The 22195-nt window shown below is 40.9% G+C and overlaps 1 protein-coding gene across 1 annotated transcript in view; it reads right to left on the bottom strand.

Moving 5' to 3' along the window:
* Nucleotides 1-22195, bottom strand: part of ATXN10 (ataxin 10) — a 140143-nt gene that overhangs the window by 72175 nt on the left and 45773 nt on the right. The window contains exons 6-9 of the mRNA XM_061124340.1: nt 21417-21497; nt 12087-12252; nt 4587-4695; nt 2279-2448 (exon numbers count right to left, since the gene is read on the bottom strand). Coding sequence (XP_060980323.1) covers nt 2279-2448; nt 4587-4695; nt 12087-12252; nt 21417-21497 — 526 coding nt within the window. The remainder of the gene's footprint in view (nt 1-2278; nt 2449-4586; nt 4696-12086; nt 12253-21416; nt 21498-22195) is intronic.

A 22195-nucleotide genomic window follows, 5' to 3' on the forward strand; every position in this document is an offset into this window, starting at 1 on the left:
CAGCATACGTGTATAATAAAAGAGCAAACTGTCCATCATGTCTATGCCATGTCCTGTAAGAATGATTCCAGTTACCAAATGCTGCACAACACACTACCCCAAGATTTAGCGTCTTAGGAAGACCACTTCATCTTCAGTCTTTCCCCTTCTCTGTTCTTTAGACTAGATGACTTCTACTGCTCTATCTCCAAGTTCACTGACTCTTTTCTCTGTCCTCTCTATTGAATTGTTAACTTCATTCGGTAAAATTTTTATGTTATTTGGATACTGTATTTTTCAGTTCTAAGATTTCTGTTTGGTTCTTTTATATAGTTTCTACTTCGCTGCTGAGAAAAGCGATCTTCTCATTCACTCAAAGCATGTTTTCCTTTGCATCCTTGAGCAGAGTCACAGCTGCTTTGAAATCCACATCTGTGTCATCACACAGTCTATCTCCACTATCTTTTTTTGTCTTGATAATGGGTTATATCTTCCTGTGTTTCATGTAAGTTTGGGCTGTAAGTTATCTTGGACATTGTGAATGCTATGGTATGGAAAACTCTAGGTTCTATTATATTCCTCTACAGAATATTGGTATCTTATTTGTTTCAGTAGGTAATTATCTTGGTTGGACTTAAACCGAGACTCTTAAGTTGGCGGCTCAAATCTCAGTGTCATTATCTTATCCCTAACTTAGTTGCTTGGAGCCTGACGCTGTGTCTTGGATTCAGGCACCAGCAGAGATTCAGGCGATTGGTACGTAGTATGTAGGGCTTACTTTCTTCTTTCCAGGATTTCCACTTTCACTTTCCAAAAGCTGTGGCTGCTCCAAACTGTCCTTTGACTCTCTAAGCCAGAAGAACTAGAGATTTTCTATCAGTCTTAACTGCCCCACAGGGCATACTCTGTTGTGCCCTTCATCCAAGTGTCCTCTCGACTCCAAAATCTAACTATGTCAAATTCCAATGTCTTCACATTGCTGTCTTTTGTCCAGAGTTTATTACTTGTAGGAGGATCAGTCCAACAGTAGCTTACAGGGCCATTAACAGAAGCAGAACCTACACAACTTATTTTTTCCCCAAAACTTTTGCTTTTATTCACAATGCTGTGGGTCACAAATTCAGAAAAGGCTTTGCCAGGCAGGCTGTCCCTGATTCATGCATCAGCTGGGCAACTGAGGAACTGCGCTTGGAACAAAGAAACTGGGCAATGACCTAAAACGTTCCAAGATGGTCTCTCACGTCTGTGCCCGGTGCCCTGGGGTTTGTTTACCAGTCCCTTTCTCTCTCATCACTGCATCTCATGCTCCAGGGCTTCTCTATGTGGACATGGTAATCTCAAGGAATCTGCACTTCTTACATGATGACTGGCCTCTAAAAGGCTAGATACGGAATCTACTTGACCAGTCAAGGGCTAGACCAGAGGCGGTGGCGGATCCCTCCCACCATATTTTATAATTCAAAGCAGTCACAGGCCTTAGTCATCGAGATTCAAGAGGATGGAGAAATAAATCTAACCTCTGACGGGGAAGTGGCAAAGTCACATTGCAGGAATACATACAGAATGATAGATATTTTTGCAGCCATCTTGGAAAAATATAATCTGCCCCACATATGTTCAGTATCTGACAAAGCAAAACAAAACACCACCAAACAAAAGCAAAACTCTACAAAGACACAGGCAGGCTGTTCGAAGGGAAGCACATGGTCCAACCCTCCTGCTATCTCCTTTTCTCACCCTCTCACATCAGCAACACAATCACCCTCAGCTGTTCAGCACAAGAGGCTCCCCCCCCTCCCAGCGGCCTCTGAGAGAGTCCAGCGGTTTATGTCCACGTCAGAGCATCTGGAAGGAACGCTTATGATGCATAAATGCAGGGCACAGATGTTAAGATCTGTTTGCTTCTTAAGATAATGATCCAAAAGAAATTCTGTTTATTAAATGTCCACTATGTGCTTGAAAATTTCTAGGTTCTCTTTTTCACTCACCGTGCTCCATATAAATAAGTAGTGTGTTCAAACACACAGGCTTAGGACAAGAACTAACTGTTTAATACAAAGGAGACTGGTTCAAACCCACAAAGAGCAAATATAATGCAAAAAGTTACAAAAAATACAAACCCTAATACAAACAAATATGAACATTATGTCAATCTGTGGAAATATACACGTATACATATACCTCAAGCTACTCTCTAAGCACTTCAAGGCTTCATTTCCAGAAAATGAATAGATTCTAAATCCTAAATACTATATTCTAAATAAAGTCGTATATGTATAAAGCACACTAAGAACCTTACCTTGTCTTGGTTATCTTTATTCTTGTAGCACAGATTCCCAATCAGGCGAATGAGGTGAGACTTGAAGCCCTCAGCCACGTTGGAGACGTCCCCTTCTGCTTTAATGGAAGCACAAGTGCTGAAGATGTTTGTGGAGTCATTGCCGGCCACGTGAATCAGGCGTAAAAGATCTACAACAGAAAGGATACACTGTTTTCCACAGGAAAATTTTTGTTTTGTACTCAGTGCAGTTCAGTTGTTCAGTCATGTCCAACTCTTTTGTGACCCCATGGACTGTGGCACACCAGGCTTCCCTGTCGATCACCAACACCCAGAGCTTACTCAAATTCATGTCCATCGACTCGGTGATGCCATCGAACCATCTCATCCTCTGTCATCCCCCTCTCCTCCCACCTTCAATCTTTTCCAGCATCAGGTTCTCTTCCAATGAGTCAGTTCTTCACATCAGGTAATCAAAGTATTGGAGCTTCAGCTTCAGCATCAGTCCTTCCAATGAATATTCAGGACTGATTTCTGTTAGGATGGACTGGCTGGATCTCCTTGCAGTCCAGAGTCCCTTGTTTTGTATTAGATTCTCATAAATAAATGTAATTTATTTTAATGGATTAAAATAAAATACAGGTATAGTATTCTTGCCTGGCGAATCCCATGGACAAAGGATCCTAGAAGGCTACAGTCCATAGGGTCTCAAAGAGTCAGACAAGATTGAAGGGAATTAGCACACATGTACGCACAGAATACTGAAAGCTTTCATCAAAATAACGGTTAGAAGGCTCTTCAGCCTTAGAATTTACTGTAACTCTGATCTGGGGGATGATAAGCCAAAATGATTACCCCAACCCGGACTTTCTATTTATCCACACAGAAAAGTCAGCTAAAAATTTCCTTCCATCTTTCCTAGTACAAGGTTTCCAAATCCAACGTCTTTATGTAGGCACTCATGCGGTAACTACAGTCAGCTAAGTCCCAACTGCAGTGCGTGCTAAGTCCCTTCAGTCCTGTCCAACTCAGCGACCCCGTGGACTGTAGCCCGCCAGGCCCCCCTGTCCGTGGGGTTTCCCCGGCAAGAACACTGGAGGGGGGTGCCATTTCTCCCTCCAGGGGATCTTCCCGACCCAGGGATCGAACCTACATCTCCTGCATTCCATGTGGATTCTTTACCATTTAAGCCACCATGGACACCCCTAAACTTCAGGACCTATCTGCAATGAACTATATGATAGAAATCAAGAAGCACGTTGATATTTTTTTTTCATTGTTCAGATAATCAGAAGTCAGCACAAGTTCTCTATTAATATATTTTGGGTACACTCAGAAGAAATACCTTAATACTATACTCTATGAAATACTTGTAGGCAGTCTGTGAAAGTAGACAATCTTCCAGAGGCTTTATAAACTGTTTCCACATTATCTCATTCCGCTCTCAACAAAGTCATTAAAGGCAGGTCACTTTCCTGACTTTAAAATGAAGAAACCGTGTTCAGAGAGGTTAGTAACCTGGCAGTTGGGCTGACAACCCACGTTTGCTCAGCCTCCAAACGCACACTTTTCCTGTAATAATTCAGTTTCTCAGTTTTGTGATGTCTTATTTTAACTATCACTGAAAGCACTGCATTCAAAATAAAACACTGATGTGAAATTCTAAATATCTTCTAAAGTTCGCTGCTAACCCCTCTACCCATCTAGACGCCAATTCACCTTTCTTGGAAGATGGTCTCCAGGATAAGTGTACTCTCTTTATAGAGGGAAAGAAAGCCAACAGTGATCAGCGACCACAAGCAACAGGCTGTAAGTGAACTATTTTGCAAAGTATTTTAGCAAAGATAATATTTCAAACAATAGCTGCCCATTTAAAACAATTTTCTTATAAGAATGGAATACGTCATTACTATGGGTAAGGGAACTTCAAGTTCCCTAAGTGAAACTGGGAAAAATTTACTAACAAGACTGGTAAAACGACAGTAGCATAAAAGTAACCATCACCACTGAAACCCCCCATCACTCTCATAGCCCTCCCCCACCCGCCACCATCATCACAGCCACTGCTGAGGGGACACCACTGGAGGGCGCCCTGCGTGGAAGGATGAGGTCCTCATCTGCTGAGCGGGCGCCAGAAACAGCGAGCAAGGGGCGAAAGCCAGAGCTGCTACCAAATCACGGCAATTCCTTTCAAGAAAAAACATTCCAAAAAATCTTAAAAGACCAATACACTGAAAATTAAGGATCTGTGTTTAAACTTCATACTATAGTATGACAAGTCAAAGATTTTTTTGATTAAAAACAACACTATGTGTGATATTTCACTCACCAATCACTCTCTCCAACAAGCCAGGAAAAACCTGCAGGTAGCCGAGCAGGTCAGTATTAGCAGTCATTTCGCAAAGGACATCAAGAAGTCTAATTGTAGCCAGTGCCTCCTACAAAGAAAAAAAAACCATGACTTTCAAGACAAGCTAAATAATGTGACTGTTACAAATAACTGTAGGAGAACAAAATGTTACAAAAAATAGTCAAGAGACAATACTTGTAACACAGCTAAAGAGACAACCAGAACTATCAAGAACAAAACAGAAGTATTAAATACATACAGAAATAATCGTTTTCACTAACAGACATCTGCCATCAAGAATACAAGATTATGCAGCTTCTTTGAGCAAAGAGTCAGAAAAGTTCTTATTCAAGCAAAAATACCTTCCAACAGTGGAATAAGTGTTCAAAATAACTAGCTATGTACATAACACTTATGCAAATACTTTCTTTTTAAAGAATTCCCAGCAAGCAAGTTCTACTAAGTAACCCATGAAATACATTAATTTCTTGTCCACAGGAATCCTGTAAAATGCTGTGGTTGAAAGAACTATGACTGCAATAACTTGGATTATTTCTGGGTAAATACAAACCTATATGCTATCTTTAATAGTTGGAAAAGATAATATTATTTGAAAATGTTCACATAACTATTAAATAATTTATATCAAATAAACTACATGATCAAGAAACTACCAACTGCATGGCATCAGGTAGTCTAATTTTCAAATGCAACTATTGCACAGATTTTTTTTTACTTCATCTCTACATTATTTGAAACAATGTGGTAAATAATGTAAATTTAACTCTTTATTATCTCAGATAACATTCTTCAAAAGAAAAACGAGTTATTTCCTTTTAAAACTTCTAAATGTATATTTATTATTCTCCAATTAGTAGACTATATTTTAATATACTGTTCTGAAATCTGATATAGCAAGAAACACACATTTTTGGTATCTTTAACAGCTTTCTTGTGCTAGTTTAAAAGTTAAGAGAAAATATCCAGATGCTAAGTCTGTTTAAAAGACATGAGCAAACCTATCAACTTATTAGCACGGCGCTGGCATCCTCTTTTATTAAATGAGTAGCTGCCCGGACTGGCATCTTTAGACACCACTTCTCCTTCAAGAAACGGCTGCCTGGCTGTAGGTCAGGAAAGAGCACATATGAGATTGCCCTGGACACCCTGTCATACCAGAGAGCAAGGCAGCTATCAAGAAACTCCTCAGTCATGTCGGAAGAAATCAGAAGGAACTGGAAGAGCCTCCCCTGGTTAGCACAGGAGACCATCAGGAAGAATCAATGCTAAAACTGAAAACAAATCCAATGGTTTGTAAGCCATGACTTCAAAATGATTAAAAGCAAGACTAAATAACTCATCATCTTTGAACAATTTCACAAAACCAGCTCTAAAAGGCTATTTAAAGGAGATTTAAGACACAGCAACAAATTACATATGGCTCTTACTTATATCCTGATTCAAAGACATAAACTTGAAAAAAAACATTAGACAATGGGGAACAGTTGAATACTGTTCATCTGATATTTATATTTTGTTAAGTTTTCAGATGTGTTACCTGTATTTCACTCATGTATTAATATAAAGTCTCCTTATCTTTCAGAGACAAGTATAAAATGTTAACTGATGAACTATGTGGAACCCTATGAGAATCTGGGACATCCAGTGTAAGAATGGGTAGGACTGTGGATGAAACAAGAACCGTGAGGAGCTGATAAGTTCTGGAGCTAGGTGATGGGGTTTAACAACATTTTTTCTCTTAGTCAATGTTTGAAATTTTTCATGATAAAAATATATAAAATTAGGGGGTAGGAACAGATGATCTGAAAGTTTCTTTTCAACTCCTCATTTCTATGTTATTATCTGAAATAAACCCAAAAGAAAATTAATCTATCCTCACCTAACCAATTTCCAATTTTAATCATCAGAATGCTTTCATTAATGAAATGCTTCTAACAAGTATTTGGAAACTAATAATGAAATAACAGCCAGGAAAAAAAATTCTCTTAAAAAAACAAGAGAAATAAGTGAGATGCCATTCCAATATTTATAAATATTGTAAAACTATGTATATTAAGTCAGGCACTAGTAGGGGGAAAAAAGATGTAGGCAAAGCAAAGGAATACTATTTTAAAATGAGTAAAAGAGAAAAACAGATTGTTTTTCTAGATCATCTGTCTGGGTTCACTTTACCATTCAGTGTCTCTGAGCTATTTTACAACACTGTCAGTTGCAGAAAACTGATAATAATGCAAAGTATTCTTGTCTACAGAAATGCAGATTACTCCTGTCTGGCTGGAATGCAATTAATCACTGCCTTGTTCATTGACCAGTTTCTGCATCTCTTTCTAAATTCATTTCAGCATTCCTTTATCACACATAAACACGTGGCTCTTTGAATTCTTTAACAGAGGTTAGTATCTTAACAGTTTCTACTGTAAAAGGCTGGAAATACAGAAATGGATGCAAAATTATGTTAAAATTTTAACATATGATTTGGGTGGCATTAAAATTAGTAGAAATGATGAGATTATTCAACAAATGGTACTGATACTATAATTAACAGATAACATTTAGGGAATATTAGCTAGGTACCAATCAGGATACTAAGTGCTTATATTAAAATACAACTCATTTTACAGGTAAAGAAACTGGGGCACAGAGAGGGTAGGTAACTTCCAAGATCACACACCAGAAATAGAAGAAATTCAGGTTCAAACCCAGCTGTCTTCTACCAAAGATTATATAGTCTTGGAGAGTTAAAAGACACAAGCAATTCATTTGGATCTATGCTACACTTCTTACACAAAAATAAGTGAGTGAAGTGAAGTCGTTCAGTCATGTCCAACTCTTTGCGACCCCATGGACTGTAGCCTACCAAGTTCCTCCATCCATGGGATTTTCCAGGCAAGAATACTGGAGTGGGCTGCCATTTCCTTCTCCAGGAGATCTTCCCGACCCAGGGATTGAACCCGGGTCTCCTGCATTGTAGGCAGACACTTTATCGTCTGAGCCACCAGGGAAGTCAAATAAATCCCTGGTTAATTAAAAATGTGAACAATGTACTGAAAGAGCTAGAATATACAGGTGTATATTTCCACAATCTAAGTGAAGATGATTTTACTAAATCTGTAAAGAAATTCAGAAGTCATAAGGATAAAACTGATAAACCTAACTGAATTAAAAACAAACTCCCAAAAGGCTAAGACTACCATAAATAAATTCAAACAAAAAATTAACTATGGGCAAAAAAAGTTTCTTCTAATTGTGACAAAACACTTAACTTTCTGAAAATGCTCATTAAAAAAAGTATCTTAAAAGGTAACCTGATGTGAAAAACAAACTAACATATAGGTCAATGAAAAGTAAGAGAGAAATGATAATTAGATTAGTGAAAGGGTGCAAACCCATATACTCTTGTGCATTTAGGTGTGTTATTTAGAAACAACTCTTACAAATTTTAAATAAACAAGTTTTAAATAAGTTCTCTGTGACTCAGAAATTCAATTACCAGGAATTTATAATCCCAGATCGACTCGCCCAAAACTGCAAAGTTATTTTTATAAGGATTTTTCACTGTTGCAATATTTGTAAAGGTTTAAAAAAAAAAAGTGTAAGCAACTCATGTACATCTATGGGAATAAATGAAAAAAATTCTGATGGCTCTATATAGTGTAATACTATTCAACTATTAAAAAGAATGGGATGAATACATGTGTTCAAGTGTAAGATATATCAGAGTAAGTGAAAAAGAAAGTTACAGAACAAAATATATAGTACTGTATTTTAAAAAGTAACAAAAATATATAAGTGTGTATACACACAAAAAAACCTTTGGAAGTGAAATAGTATATGCTGATAAGTTTATAGAAAATAGATGGGGCCTGGGTGAAAAAGAGGAGTTCTTAACTTTGTTTCACTGCTGTGGCTTGAATTACCTTTTCTTACAACAAAGGAAATATTATGTTGTAAGAAAGGCAAGTTTCACTGCAACAAGTGACAAGACTGAAACTTAAGATAAAGCAAATCTTAAAAAAGTAAGCATACCAGAACTGACAAAAAAACACCACACACTGGAAGCAAGTAGTACACCAAAATATACCAAAGGACAGAAACTTGTATGTTAATATGAGAACCTAGGATTATTTGTATAAAAGAATATATGAATGAAACCTCAGAATTTTAAAGCCATGTAATTATATAAATTAAAAAATGTGTGCTGTGTGGTTAGTCGCTCTCGTGTCCGACTCTTTGCTACCCCATGGCCTGTAGGGCTACAGGCTCCTTCATCCATAGGGATTCTCCAGGCAAGAATACTGGAGTGGGTTGCCATGACCTCCTCCCGGGGATCTTCCCAACCCATGGATTGAACGCAGGTCTCCCGCACTGCAGGCAGATTCTTTACCATCTGAGCCACCAGGGAAGCCCAGATGCTACAAACACATCTACTTTCATTCTGATTTTTAGGTCACAGCATCATGAGAACTTTATCAGATATCTTGTCCTCAAAACATCACAGGTGGGTAAATGCAGTGGCTTGCTGGCAAACTGACATTACAAAGTTAACTGGTAAATATTCGCTGCTCTCCAAGGTATAAATACCTCCGCCATGGCTGATTTGAAACTATCAAGAGTTTAATAACCAGCTCAACATTACTGAATAGTTAGTAATAACTGACTCTCACAAGTTGGAAGAGGTCAGCTCCAATACACCACAGGGTTTATGATATATTAAATACTGAGGTATGGGTCTCCTTAAAAACTACTAATGCTTTTTTAAAAAACATCGAACTTAAAGGACAACATACATATATTAACATGCACAAGTCACGAGCATATCAGTTCAGTTCAGTCACTCAGTCGTGTCCACTCTTTGTGACCCCATGGAATGCAGCATGCCAGGCTTCCCTGTCCATCACCAACTCCCAGAGCTTACTCAAACTCACATCCATCGAGTCAGTGATGCCATCCAATCATCTCATCCTCTGTCATCCCCTTCTCCTCCCTCCTTCAATCTTTCCCAGCATCAGGGTCTTTTTCAATGAGTCAGTTCTTCCCATCAGGTGGCCAAAGTATTGGAGCTTCAGTTTCAGCATCAATCCTTCCAATGAATGTTCAGGATTAAATTCCTCTAGGATGGACTGGCTGGATCTCCTTGCAGTCCAAGGTACTCTTAAGAGTCTTCTCCAACACCACAGTTCAAAAGCATCAATTCTTCAGTGCTCAGCTTTCTTTATAGTCCAACTCTCACATCCATACATGACTACTGGAAAAACCATAGCTTTGACTAGACAGACCTTTGTTGGCAAAGTAAAGTCTCTGCTTTTTAATATGCTGTCTAGATTGGTCATAGCTTTTCTTCCAAGGAGCAAGTGTCTTTTAATTTCATGGCTGCAGTCACCATCTGCAGTGATTCTGGAGCCCAAGAAACTAAAGTATCTCACTGTTTCCATTGTTTCCCCATCTATTTGCCATGAACCAATGAGACCAGATACCATGATCTTCGTTTTTTGAATGTTGAATTTTAAGCCAGCTTTTTCATTCTCCTCTTTCACTTTCATCAACAGGCACTTTAGTTCCTCTTCACTTTCTGCCATAAGGGTGGTGTCATCTGCATATCTGATGTTATTGATATTTCTCCCGGCAATCTTGATTCCAGCTTGTGCTTCATCTGGCCCTGCATTTTGCATGATGTACTCTACATATAAGTTAAATAAGCAGGGTGACAATATACAGTCTTGAAGTACTCCTTTCCCAATTTGGAACCAGTTCGTTATTCCATGTTTGGTTCTAACTGTTGCTTCCTGACCTGCATATTGATTTCTCAAGAGGCAGGCAAGGTGGTCTGGTATTCCCATCTCTCGAAGAATTTTCCACAGTTTCCTTTGATCCACACAGTCAAAGGCTCTGGCATAGTCAATAAAGCAGAAGTAAATGTTTTTCTGGAATTCTCTTGCTTTTTCTATGATCCGATGGATGTTGGCAATTTGAGTGTATAGATCAATGGATTTTGAAAAAGTGGACTATTTGGGCTTTCCCAAAAAAACTACAATTTTCTAGCTATTAATACATAATAATTCCTCCCACTGTTAAAGGAAAAAGTGTGAAAGAGACAGCTTTTCCTAAACATAAAAAGTTACACCAGGTAATGTCTTATTACAATATTGAAATCATCTATACTGTAAATGTACGTGCCGTGAAAAAGTTTAAAGCTGTCATGTAACAAGTACTAAGCTTTACTTCATTTTCTGTCTCCTGGAAAATTCATTTTTAAAACTTCCTTGAAGCATAGCCCACTGCTCCTCCTGCTGGAAACGGGCGACTCTTCCTGCAGAAAGGAAAGCAGCCCAGGAGTAAGGCTTCCCTCTCTTCTGTCACAGACTTAAGAACAAGAAGCGGACCTTATGAGCAAGACCCAACACGGCCTGTGTGAGACAGCACAGAAAGCCCACAGCAGAGCACCTCTGAGAGCGGTGTTTTCACAGAGAAGGAAACGCACTTGCGCGGCAGAGGGGCACAGTCACAGCGGACATTTACTGTGTGAGTGAGCAGGTTCACAGCCCCACACACAGCCCTCAAGGCAATGCTGTGGGCTGGGGTCCACGTTCCCACCTCCCCATCCAGAGACAGCGAACAGATGGCAGCACTGACTGTAATAAACAGAAACAAGGACACCTCAAATGTCCAATTATGACAAATTCTTTACACAGAATGCTACAGCAGCATTTTAAGACACTCACTGTGTGTTCTTTATGTATGCACTCAGCAGGGATTCGCTAAGTGCCTGCTCTGTGCACAGTTCTAGGAACATTACCGTCAAAACTCTGCCTTCATGCAGCTTTTCACACTCAGCAGAAGAAAATACAGGAACTGACAAACAGGCAGCATAAAATGATTTCTCTATGCACACCTGTGTATGTGTGTGCATGCACATATTTGATGCTGACTGCCTAGAAGATACATTCATTACAGTTTCTTAAGTCATTAACTCAGGATGGTAAGAGTAAGGGCACTGCTTTCCCTAATCTGTATTTTCGTAACCGTTCTAAAATAATACTGTCTTAGCTTGGGCTGCTGTAACAAAATACCACACAGGGTAGCTCATAAACAACATTTATTTCTCTTAGTTCCGGAAGCTGGAAGTTCAAGATCATGGTGTCAGCCCGGCTGGGTTCTGGGGAGGGCCCTCTTCAGGGCTGCAGAGGGACGACTTCTCTCTGTGGCCTCACGTAGTGCGAGGGGTATGGACACTTTCCAGGGTATCTTCTACAACCTCATCCGTGAGGCCCTCCTGACCCAACTGCCTCCAAAGGCCCTGCTCCTGACACCATCACCCTGAGCACCAGGGTCTGACCAGGAACTTCAGGGGCGGTCCAGCCACAAACATTCAGTCCCCAGCAGGTAGGTTCCTTACATAATACTTAAAAGTTTTTATCACCAAGGACCTGGCTGAGTCAGAAAACCTCTCTGTTCTCTCACCTCATCGTCGGTGTGCTGTTCAGAGGTCAGTTTCAGCACAATCTTGCACTGATCCACAAAAGTGCTCGCGATCAACTCAGCATGGCTCAAAAACACAGGGGCGTCATCCTTGGTCAGTGGCTCATCGCTCACTATTTTGGCGATCATAAGGTCTAACAATGTAACCCTGTGAAACAGAGATGATTTTTACATGAATATGTAACACCGAAATTGTAGAATACCAAAAATATTTATAGAGACCATTTTAAGAGAGTACTTTTATTTTTAAATTCCTAACTTATTTATAATGTCTACTAAGGGAAAACATTATTTTTTGTGAATACAATTAATCAATTACCTATGTTTCAAAATCTTGATTTCTTTGCTGTGACTTAGCTACAGAAACAAGCACCTTGTTATATCCATTACTTTGAGCCGTGAAATAAAATTCTACATTTCAATAATGCTGTCTAGGTAAGTTATACAATACATCATCTATTGTAACAACAGCAAAGTTAAGTAGGCTAACTTTTTTATTCACTATTTACTATTGAGCTAACAGCATTTTACATACATTTTCTCTTTTCATCTACACAGAAACTTCAGAGGCAGGTACTGTCACTGGCCCCCACAATAAAGGGGTGAATGAGGCTCAGTAAGATTAACTAACTTACTTGCCCAGTGTCACCGGCACTGACTGTCACGTCAGGACCCAAGCACAGGAGTCAGCCTCTGTCTCCTGGGCTAAACCTTTAGCCCACTCATTTAACTATCTTCCTTGTGAAGGCTGGCTTTGTAGTTTGCTTCATTATTTTACTTTATGAAAACACAAATCTGAAGACCAAACAAATGCCATTTTTGCTTCAATATTTAAACTATCACGTAAATATTTCTATTCAACAATCTCTTCCCTTCGCTCAGGAAAAACAAGTCATACACAGAGCACTCTATTCAGCATAAATCAAGTAGAATGTTTCTTAAAAGTGTTTTCAAGTTTGAATTATTTCTGGTAACGCATAATTCTCACTTATTCCTCTATCAGAAATGATACAAATATCTAAAATGCTTAGCAAATGGGGGAAAATACACTTGCATTAGGTAGGGAGCATGTCTCACCAAGAGAAAAATAAGAATTATTTACTGCTTCAAGTAGAAAACAGAACATGCTGAACTCTCCCTGTATTTTTGACCAAGTGCAGGGAAAGATCATTCAGTTCAGTTCAGTTCAGTTGCTCAGTCATGTCTGACTCTTTGTGACCCCATGAACTGCAGCATGCCAGGCCTCCATTACCAACTCCCGGAGTTCACCCAAACTCAAGTCCAATGAATGGGTGATGCCATCCAACCATCTCATCCTCTGTCGTCCCGTTTTCCTCCTGCCCTCAATCTTTCCCAGCATCAGGATCTTTTCAAATGAGTCAGCTCTTCACATCAGGTGGCCAAAGTACTGGAGCTTCAGCTTCAACATCAGTCCTTTCAATGAACACCCACGACTGATCTCCTTTAGGATGGACTGGTTGGATCTCCTTGCAGTCCAAGGGACTCTCAAGAGTCTTCTCCAGCTCCACAGTTCAAAAGCATCAATTCTTTAGCACTCAGCTTTCTTTATAGTCCAACTCTCATATCCATATATGACTACTGGAAAAACCATAGCCTTGACTAGATGGACCTTTGTTGACAAAGTAATGTCTCTGCTTTTTAAAATGCTGTCTAGGTTGGTTATAACTTTCCTTCCAAGGAGTAAGCATCTTTTAATTTCATGACTGCAATCACCATCTGCAGTGATTCTGGAGCCCAAAAAATAAAGTCAGCCACTGTTTCCCCATCTATTTGCCATGAACTGATGGGACCAGATGCCATGATCTAATTTTTTTGAATGTGGAATTTTAAGCCAATTTTTTCACTCTCCTCTTTCACTTTAGAGAGGCTCTTTAGTTCTTCTTCACGTTCTGCCATCAGGGTGGTGTCATCTGCATATCTGAGGTTATTGATATTTTTCCCAGCAATCTTGATTCCAGCTTGTGCTCCTTCCAGCCCAGCGTTTCTCATGGTGTAGTCTGCATAGAAGTTAAATAAGCAGGGTGACAATATACAACCTGACGTACTCCTTTTCCTATTTGGAACCAGCCTGTTGTTCCATGTCCAGTTCTAACTGTTGCTTCCTGACCTGCATACAGGTTTCTCAAGAGGCAGGTCAGGTGGTCTGGTATTCCCATCTCTTTCAGAATTTTCCACAGTTTATTGTGATCCACACATATTGGCGTAGTCGATAAAGCAGAAATAGATGTTTTTCTGGAACTCTTTTGCTTTTTGGATGATCCAACAGATGTTGGCAATTTGATCTTGGTTCCTCTGCCTTTTCTAAATCCAGCTCGAACACCTGGAAGCTCATGGTTCACGTATTGCTGAAGCCTGGCTTGGAGAATTTTGAGCATTACTTTACTAGCGTGTGAGATGAGTGCAAATTGTGAGGTAGTTTGAGCATTCTTTGGCATTGCTTTTCTTTGGGACTGGAATGAAAACTGACCTTTTCCAGTCCTGTGGCCACTGCTGAGTTTTCCAAATTAGCTGACATATTGAGTGTAGCACTTTCACAACATCATCTTTTAGGATTTGAAATAGCTCAATTGGAATTCCATCACCTCCACTAGCTTTGTTCATAGTGATGCTTCCTAAGGCCCACTTTACTTCACATTCCAGGATGTCTGGCTCTAGGTGAGTGATCACACCATCGTGATTATCTGGGTCATGAAGATCTTTTTCGTACAGTTCTTCTGTGTATTCCTGCCCCACCTCTTCTTAATATCTTCTGCTTCTGTTAGGTCCATACCATTTCTGTCCTTATATTGAGTCTACCTTTGCATGAAATATTCCCTTGGTACCTCTAATTTTCTTGAAGAGATCTCTAGTCTTTCCCATTCTATTGTTTTCCTCTATTTCTTTGCACTGATTGCTGAGGAAGGCTTTCTTATCTCTCCTTGCTATTCTCTGGAACTCTGCATTCAAATGGGTATATCTTTCCTTTTTCCTTTGCTTTTCACTTCTCTTCTTTTCACAGCTATTTGTAAAGCCTCTTCAGAAAGATCATTAGTCTGTGAAAATCACCCACAGAGCTTAGCAATTTTCAAAACTCCTAAAACTTCACATTTCTTACAGCAGTTATTAATCCAAAATAAAACAAACAATCCCTTCAATTGAGCACAGAAGAACAATGAATAGTTCAGTATTCATTCAGATACATCTGTTTTCTCTAATTCACATATAATCCTTGAAGACAACAGGGTGCTCCGGCCACAATGCCAGGCCTCCCACCTTCCCTGAGCAGGACGACCTCCAAGATGCCAGGGAAGAGGCCACATAGGACATGTGATTCAAGAGGAACTTGAAGGTCTGCCCTAAAGATATTCCCTGTAAGTTGGGATAATGTGGCAGGTATTACCAGGTCTAAGAAGGCATGATCCTAGCACCCAGGGGACAATCACTCAGAACAGGGTAAAGAGGAATGAGGAACAGACAAACAGGTCCTGACTGGGGGCAAGGACCAACAGCACGCGGATGCTGAATGAGGAAGAAGCAGATCCTGAAGAGCTGGGTGGGGTCAGGACAGAGGCAGGCCATAGGGTGGTGGTAACCGAGGCAACCCGTTAGCCACAGGAAGGCCCTGGGGTCCCAGGGCCCCACTGAGGGGGGCTGCCCTACGTGGCAGGTAAACGCAGACTTGCTGGCTGCCTTGCAGCCAATGGGCCGATGCAGCGCTGCCCCTGGGCATCTCCTCTTTCAGGAGGGGCGCCTCTGCACTCTATGAGGTGATCCTGAGATCGGAGAGCTAAGCGACAGGAAGGGAGTGATTTTGAACAAAAAAAATCTGGGATGAATCTTTAAAATATAAAAAGATACACACCAAGCTTGAAAAGTACCTGGGAATAAATTATACTTCATTAAATGATCCTACTTATATTGAAGTCATCTAGCAATAAAAACTTTTAAGGGCTCCCACTGTCAGGGAGTGGGTCTAAAAACTTTGTCTGGAAGATGGGGTCCTCCCACCCGGAGTCCCCACTGAACTCTCTAACTCCCTCTGCTTCTAGCCACCATCCAAATCATCCTTCTCGGGGATTTTCTGGCAGTCCAGTGGTTAGGACTCCCCGCTTTCACTGCCAAGAGCCCGGGTACAAACCCTGACTGGGGAACTACGATCCCACAAGCCATGCAGTGCAGCCAAGAAAAACAAAAAGCAAACAGACAAACAAAAAACCAAAAAAAAAAAAAAAATCCCATCCTTCTCATAAAATAAAGGAATCACACACAGGACATAGAACTTGAGTAGGAAATTTTTCTTCAGGGGCATTTATTTTGATTGTGCACTGCCTTTGCCAGCCCCATCTCTATGCCAGAAAACATGTGTGTGTTGAGAAGTACTGCCAAGTCAGGGGAAACAGGACACAATGGGGAACGTCTCACTTCCCCGCACTGAACACTTGCTTGAAAACACAACAGAGCACGAGTGGTCTAAGAGACCCACTCACCCAGGAGTGAGGGCTGTAGAACCAGAAAGACCCAGTCAGAGGTCAGAGACCGGCTGTCCAAAGCTATCACAACACCTCAGCCTCACTTCCTTCAACCCAGAAATCATCACGGGAGCTGCCTCGGGCCCCCCAGACGCACCCCTCAGCTCATCCCTTAATCACTGGCTATCATGAGCAGCCTGCTTCTAATGCACTTCTGAGAGTTACATACTCTGTCCTCAAAATGATGATTCCTGTTTCATAAAAAAAACTGATAGCAATGCACATGGGAATGGTTTTATGGGAAAAATCTACATCAAGATTCATATTTTAAAGTCATGCTTCAGTTGATGCAGTCTACAATCTCAAAAGCCGTGCTTGCACCGTCCTAAAATGGGTAGTTATGAGAGGACTGGAGTGAGGGGGCAAAGGATGAGGGGAAAATGAAAGAGGGAGTTTTACAAGCATTCTGGGGTAGGAAACAATATCTTACAATTCTGGAAATAAAATATCTGTAATTCAAAGACTGACATCTCCAACAAATTCTCAATTTATATTTGAACTACTCCACCTGTATGATTTGTTGAATGGCATGCCACAAAGGCCAAAGCTTTCATTAACCTGGACAACAGGATAACCAAGATACAGGCTGTTGCTGAATTAATCTCATTAATCCCATCATAAATTACATATATGAGAAGCTATTGCATTACAGGGAAAATGATCAATGACTTCGGCATCAGACATACTGAGTTCAAATACCACCTCAGCTACCTCTGTGAACCAGGGCAAACACCTTAACCTTAAAAGTCTCAGATACCTGGTGTGAAAACACGGCAAGAATAAAACTATTTCAGAAGGTGTCTCTGAGGAGTAAAGGACAATGGTCGCATGCTGCCTCCATACATAACAGCGATACTACCTGGCGGAAAAAGTCAAGCTCACCAGAGTAGTAGTAATAATAGAAACATGCAAGCAGAAATACCAACTCACTTTTATTGAGTGATGATTACATGCCAACACTGAGAGCTTCATACGTATTTCAATTAGTAACCACGACAGTTTCATGGGGTGCCTACCATTATTATCCTCATTTTACAGATGAAACAAAGTTCCAAGAGGTAACTTATCCAAAGTAGAGAGTGACATAACTAGCACCAACTAGCCTCCGCTCTTATACCCTATGCTATACAGATTATAACTTTGCAGACAGCTTTGCTGAAGCTCCAATCCTTTGGCTACCTGATGTGAAGAGCTGACTCATTGGAAAATACCCTGATGCTGGGGAAGATTGAAGGCAAAAGGAGAGGAGCGTGGCAGAGAATGAGATGGTTGGATACAATCACTGACTCAATGGATATGAGTTTGAGCAAACTCTGGAAGACACTGAAGGACAGGGAGGCCTGATGTGATGTAGTCCACAGGGTCGCAAAGAGTCAGACACAACTAAGCAACTGAACAAGAACACAGCACAGATTATAAAGCTGGTAACTACACAAGCTGGTTTCTAGGAGCAGCTAGTTTAATTCAGTATCACTCCAATTCACTGGGAAGGGGAAATAGGAAACTGTATAAACGCAGGCACTCATTTCTGCATAATCACACTATGTGAGTTGACTTTAACCCTGTATCCAAAATATCTTCACCCAGTAATCAGTCCAAATAAACTACCAAGGTGAAGGAGTCAACTCACCATGACAACCAGAAGAGCCAGCACAAGAAAGCATCGCTTCCCCATTACACGCCCACGCCGGGGGCAGGGAGGGGGCACCGTTCACACCCTCAAGCCCCAGGGGCCACGAGGAGGGGCTCAATGAACACGGTGCCTGTTTCACTGACTGAGCCCTCAAACCCGACTGGATTCTCTAGTTCAGCAGCTTGGGGCCACAGCCTGGGCATTCCTCAGTAGACTGCTGTGTGTCCCCAATTGAGACACCACAAGTGCCCCGGAAATCTTCAGTGCAGCCCCTCATCTGAACCCCAGAATACGGACCTGTCCTGTCTGCTCAGTTCTCACAGGACGGCATGGAGCATCACTCCAGAAACAAGGGGCGAAATTAGTCTCATCAAACATCCCCATTGAGAAAAACATGTCTTCTGTCAGCACAGCACTCAAGAATTATCCATCATTGCCCAAAACGAGACACCAGGGAACCCAGCAGCCTCCACTTCTCCATAGACCTCTGAGCGCTCTTGTAAAGCCCCAGTCCCCTCCTCCTGCCACTGAACAAAGACAAGCCGCCAGGCCCAGCAGTTCCCACAGCCGACTTCACCCGAACCAGCCGAGCCACGCCAGGCCTACGGCAGCAAACCACGTCCTCCTGGCGGATGGGGTCATCTGTGGTCCACAGTATCGACAGAGTCAGCATCCTGAAGAGATGCTTCAGTAAGTATTTGGTATCTGTAGAGTTTCCCATTCCAGTAATGTTCCAGTACTGATTCTGGCAAGTGTTAAGAAGAGAGAACTCACAAGATTCGATCTTTGTCCTTGAAGAATACATATTTCGGCAGAAAAGCAAATAATCAGGATAGATGCACAGGTGAGGATGCAAATAACTTTGCCTCGGCAACTCAGGAGAGCCAAGGGAACACAGGCAGTATCTGCAAAGGCCCACACGGACATGGAATTTTTCAGTAAACAGGATCCACCGCATGACACCATCTGCAGGCAGTTGAATCTGAGGATGCGGAGGACCCTTGGATGCAGAGGCTGGCTGTAAGTTACACTCAGGTTTCCCACTGCGCTGCTGGTCGGCACCGCTAAACCCTCGAGGTGTTCAAGCATCAACCATACTTAGAGGAATCAAATTCACAGCAACAGAAAGTAGCACGGTGGTTTCCAGGGGCTGGAGGAGGGGGAAATGGGCAGCTGTTTAATGGGTAGACTTTCCTTTTTTCAATTTTTGGCTGCATCAGGTCTTAGCTGTGTTCTTGGGTTCTTCCTTGTGGCATGCAAGCTCTCAGGTTGCCCTGCGGCACGAGGGATCTTAGTTTCCCGATCAGGGATCGAACCTGCATCCCCAGCATTGCAAGGCGAATTCTTGAACACCAGGCCCCCAAGGAAGTTCCCAATGGGCACAGTTTCAATCATACAAGATGAAACAGTTCTGAAGACTGGCTGCACAACAACATAACTACACTTAAACTACTGAACTGCACATTTTTAAAAGGTTACAACGGTAAATCCTGTATTAGGTGTATTTTATCACAGTTTTTAAATAAACTAAAGCCCATTTCTAGTCAAAGGTGGTATGTAAACCAGAGCTGTGACAGGAATGAATCTGCCACATACTAAGATGGTCGAGGTGGTAAGGCTTACTGACCAAGGGAAACTGAGAGGGGGAGGCGGCGGCGGCGGCGGGGAGAGCACTGAGCTTTCCAACCCAGTAGGTGATGTTACAGTGATAAACATACCAGTGAGAAAATCCACTCAGTCACACAAGCTTTCATTCAAAACTTTTTTTAGCACCTATCATGTGCCAAGCACTGGTTCAGAAACACAGACAGCACAGAATATAAAAGACCAAATCCTGACTCTCACACTGACGATCCAATGCTACTGTCACACACTAGCCAGCAGGTGTGTGAGAAATAGAAGTATTTCTCCTTTGGAAGAAAAATAATGGGGCAGGGGAGGTGACATCTGAGCAAGAAATCTGTGTGACGCTGCAAAGCAGTGCCTGCAGTTTCTGTAATAAAAATGGGAAATGTTTAGTCCGTCATCTTCACTGGGTTAGGAAATGGATCAGTTAACAAAAGATCATTTGATAGGAACATGTGAAAAACAAGTTTGGATATTGAAATACAATGAAACTGTGTGTTCTTGTTTTCGGATGTTCCTCATTGCAGAGCAATGTACTAATTTATAGCACTGGTCTTCATATTACTTATTTTAATTCTTTTTCTGCAGGAGAAGTATGCATACGTGGTGGTGGTAGGGGTACTGGATTTATAAATATGGCATTTAAATGAATTTTAAAAGCATGAACTTTTCCTTTTTGTTAAAGATATTAAAGAATAAAAAAACACTACTTAACAAGACTACAAAGAAGTGCATAAAGATTAACTGTTGGAACCCAAATGCACTGAAAGAATTTCAAAACCGCAGCAATTATAAAAATTGTGACTATAATCAAAAGATTAACATTTTTTAAGGTTTTTGACATTAGATCAGTGATTTCTGAATAAGTTTTGTTTTCCTAAGGCAACATTTCCAATCAGGTTAGGAAAAACATACACTTTGGAGATGGACAGAGTCCTAGGATCACTTTACTCACTCCTCTGATTTTACAGGCCAGGAAACTGAAAACAAGGTGAAAGACCTGGCCGAGGTCACCCAGACAACAAGGCGCAGGGCCAAGGTGTCACGGTCTCTGGGCTCCGAGGACACAGCCCCACCCACTACACGGCAGGGAAGGCCAAAGACACGTATTGATTTCCTTTCATTCTAAAGTAGACACTGGAAAACTGCAAAGCTACAGAGTGGATCCCGAATCCTGACAACAGGGATGTGAACAAATGGGCACACTCCATCTATACAGCTCTAACACACAGATGCAGGAATTACTTTAAACACGAAGGACAAGCCTAACATTTTGTTCTCCACATTTTCTGATATGGCTTTACCGAATCATGGCGCCAACCTGGATTCTGCAACGCTGGGTAAATCGCTGCTGTTGTGGCTGAGCTGTAATGCTAACCAGCCAGTTTAAAACCATCACTGACACAGAAGCATGTATTTAGAGATTTTGTGCCAGCGAAGAAACCACACAGTTTCTCAGTCCTGTGTACAGGATGCTCTATATGGAAAGCTAAATGCTCAAAACCACACTGGTTTTGGGGTTACCTTTCTTGATTGCTCATTTTGGCATACATGGCTTTAACCAATTCCGGGCTCTTCAGAAAATGGTCTGTAATAATCAAGAACCTAAGAGAAAAGGAGGAAAGGGTTAGGTTACTAGAAACACAGTAAAACAGACAAGGCCTCATCTACTTTACAAGCATAGTTTATACATAAAGTACTCCTGTTGAATTTTTTATTAGCTTCAATTAATCTTCAAATGTTTTAAGAGAGTCACATATTATTTTTCCATTAGCAGTGAAAAGAAAATAAAAGCCCTCAAAATACTTTTCTCCAATTTTACTTCTAAAAACTTTATCACAGTGATTCAAATTTATTAAATTCAAGGAAAGGACCTACCATAGTTTTTACCAATATCTAAGTTACAAAAGGAAAAAGTTCACTATAGTTTAAATGATAAAATAAAATTTAGCTACAAGCTCAGGTATAACAAAACATATTAAACTGTTTTAGTCAAAAGCGTAGTGTTAACATTAACCAGAGAAACAGACATGTCCTACTTTTTACTGAAACATATGCTACCAACAGTCATGAATACTGGCTTGATTATCTACTCCTTAAGCACTCTCAAGTTACCACGAAAACATCCTCACTGTCAAGCAATGCACTCATCGAAACTCAGAGATCAACCTGGGGAAGCCCTGAGGCAAAGATTATAAGCATACTTCTTCAAAGTACTACTGTGACAACTAAAAAGATTGAGGAGTACTATTAATTAACTCTGAATCATATTTACCAGAGGGTATCTGAAGACTTAAGAACTA

The sequence above is a fragment of the Dama dama genome, chromosome 22 (genome assembly GCF_033118175.1).
Source record: "Dama dama isolate Ldn47 chromosome 22, ASM3311817v1, whole genome shotgun sequence".
NCBI lineage: Eukaryota > Metazoa > Chordata > Mammalia > Artiodactyla > Cervidae > Dama > Dama dama.